The 2,128-nt window shown below is 40.9% G+C and overlaps 1 protein-coding gene across 1 annotated transcript; it reads left to right on the forward strand.

Annotated features, from left to right (window-relative positions):
• Positions 1 to 204: 204 nt before the first annotated feature.
• On the forward strand, positions 205 to 1,398 carry LOC143570322 (uncharacterized). Its single transcript, XM_077056000.1, has one exon. The coding sequence runs from the start codon at positions 295 to 297 to the stop codon at positions 1,396 to 1,398; it is 1,104 nt and encodes a 367-aa protein (XP_076912115.1). The 5' UTR covers positions 205 to 294.
• Positions 1,399 to 2,128: the final 730 nt, after the last annotated feature.

The following is a 2,128-nucleotide window of genomic DNA, read 5'->3' on the forward strand; positions in this document are numbered from 1 at the left end:
CATTCTCTAAAATCGTGTCTTGGTTCTAACTTCACACTTTCCTTCTCCCTTCGTTTTCCAAAACCACAATCTCCATCTTATGACATAGTCTTATCCTACCCACATTGACTTGTTTAACGTTAATTACACATGGCACGTGAGGGTCAAAACCGTCATTTTACTTCTCCACCATCACCCTATATTAACCCAACCCCCTTCACTCTAAATGAGTTCACATATTAACACATCAAAACCAAACACAACTAATCAAAACACAATTCAAAAGTGTGTGCAAGTGCAAAAGCTATACCCAAAATGAGTACCTTCTTATGGTGGATCATAGCTATTTTTGTATTTACCGTCAACAGTACACTGACGGTAAATGCCTGCCCGCCATCTGATCGGGCAGCGTTACTAGCCTTCAAAGCCGCGTTACACGAGCCATATCTAGGCATATTCAACTCGTGGACGGGCACCGACTGCTGCAACAAATGGTACGGCGTCACTTGCGACCCGAGCACCAAACAGGTCGCGGACATAGCGCTCCGTGGCGAATCCGAAGACCCGATTTTCCAAAAAGCAAAACGAACCGGGTACATGACCGGTTCAATCTCTCCCGCTATTTGCAACTTGAAAAGACTTTCAAATATTATTATTGCCGACTGGAAGGGCATTTCCGGTATTATACCTCCATGCATAACCGCTCTACCGTTCCTCCGTCATTTAGATCTCGTCGGAAACCAAATCTCAGGCCAAATTCCGGCGGACATCGGAAAACTCAGCCAGCTGACGGTTTTAAACCTCGCGGATAACAAACTCACCGGTACGATTCCGAGATCGATAGCGAATTTAACATCATTAATGCATTTAGATCTACGTAACAATATGATAACCGGAATCATACCTAACAACATCGGTAAGCTTCGTATGCTCAGCCGCGCGTTACTAAGCGGAAACCGGATCTCCGGCCAGATTCCGAGCACAATCTCACACATCTACCGGCTATCGGACTTAGATCTGTCGATGAATAGGATATCCGGTTCGATACCTGACTCGCTAGGGAAAATGGCGGTTCTGGCGACGTTGAACCTCGACGGAAACCTAATTTCCGGTAGGTTACCGGCGACGTTGATAAGTTCAGGTATAAGTATATTGAATGTGAGTAAGAATGCGATTGACGGAACGATACCTGACGTGTTTGGACCTAGGTCATACTTTATGGTGATGGATTTGTCGTATAATAGGCTGAAAGGTTCGATTCCGAAGTCGATTACGTCGGCTTCGTACGTCGGGCTTTTGGATCTGAGTTATAATCATCTGTGTGGTGCGATTCCGGCGGGTTCGTGGTTCGATCAACTTGAAGCTTCGTCGTTTAATAATAATGATTGTTTGTGTGGGAAGCCTCTCAGAGCTTGTTAATTTAAGTTAAAAAAGTGTTATAAGTTTGTTAAGTTTCCGGTGACAGTTAACTTCTACGGTGTGGTTGTGTATTTGGTAATAAGTGAATTGGTGGTCGGTGGAGAGGTAAAAGGTAAATTGCATGGGATTAATGTGCATCGGTTTGTGTAATGACCAAAAAAAAAATGTATTATTGATATGAAAGAATTCTCTAGATGTCGCAATGTAAGATGTCATCGTATATTATATGGTTTTGGTTGGAAATTTCAGGCAAAAAAAATAGATATATATCATAATTAAAGGTTTTGACCTTGTGTTGCACTAAGGTTTCGAAACTCTTTAGTGTAATGCATATATATTCTTTAATTGATTTGATGAAAGTTTTATTATTTTGTACCTTTTCACATGTGAAAACTGTTTTTAAATTTGAAGATAATATTTGTCTTTTTCACAAGTAGTATAAACATAAACGATGTAAAAATAAATAAAGCTCTATCAGAGGATGAGAATTCCTTATCAAAAAGCACCATGCAATGCTATTTTACGACTTCCAGTGATTCGAAAAATATCGACCTAATTAATGTTAATGGAGTATCCAGTTCTTTAAGGCTATGTGTAATGGACGGAAAAAAAGAACGAAGAAGGACGATATTTTGAGGACCCCCCCCCCCCCCGATAAAAGGGGAGACAGGTGGCAACGTGTTTTTGCCGCCGGAAAGGTTTAAAAAATATTATTTTATTCTTTTGACCG

The sequence above is a fragment of the Bidens hawaiensis genome, unplaced genomic scaffold, assembly GCF_021521415.1.
Source record: "Bidens hawaiensis isolate Kalapana, Puna unplaced genomic scaffold, B.hawaiensis_p1.1 tig00024868_1, whole genome shotgun sequence".
Classification (NCBI taxonomy): domain Eukaryota; kingdom Viridiplantae; phylum Streptophyta; class Magnoliopsida; order Asterales; family Asteraceae; genus Bidens; species Bidens hawaiensis.

Excerpts from the sequence above, each read along its gene's own strand:
- LOC143570322 (XM_077056000.1), top strand. The coding sequence starts at position 295 with ATGAGTACCTTCTTATGGTGGATCATAGCTATTTTTGTATTTACCGTC.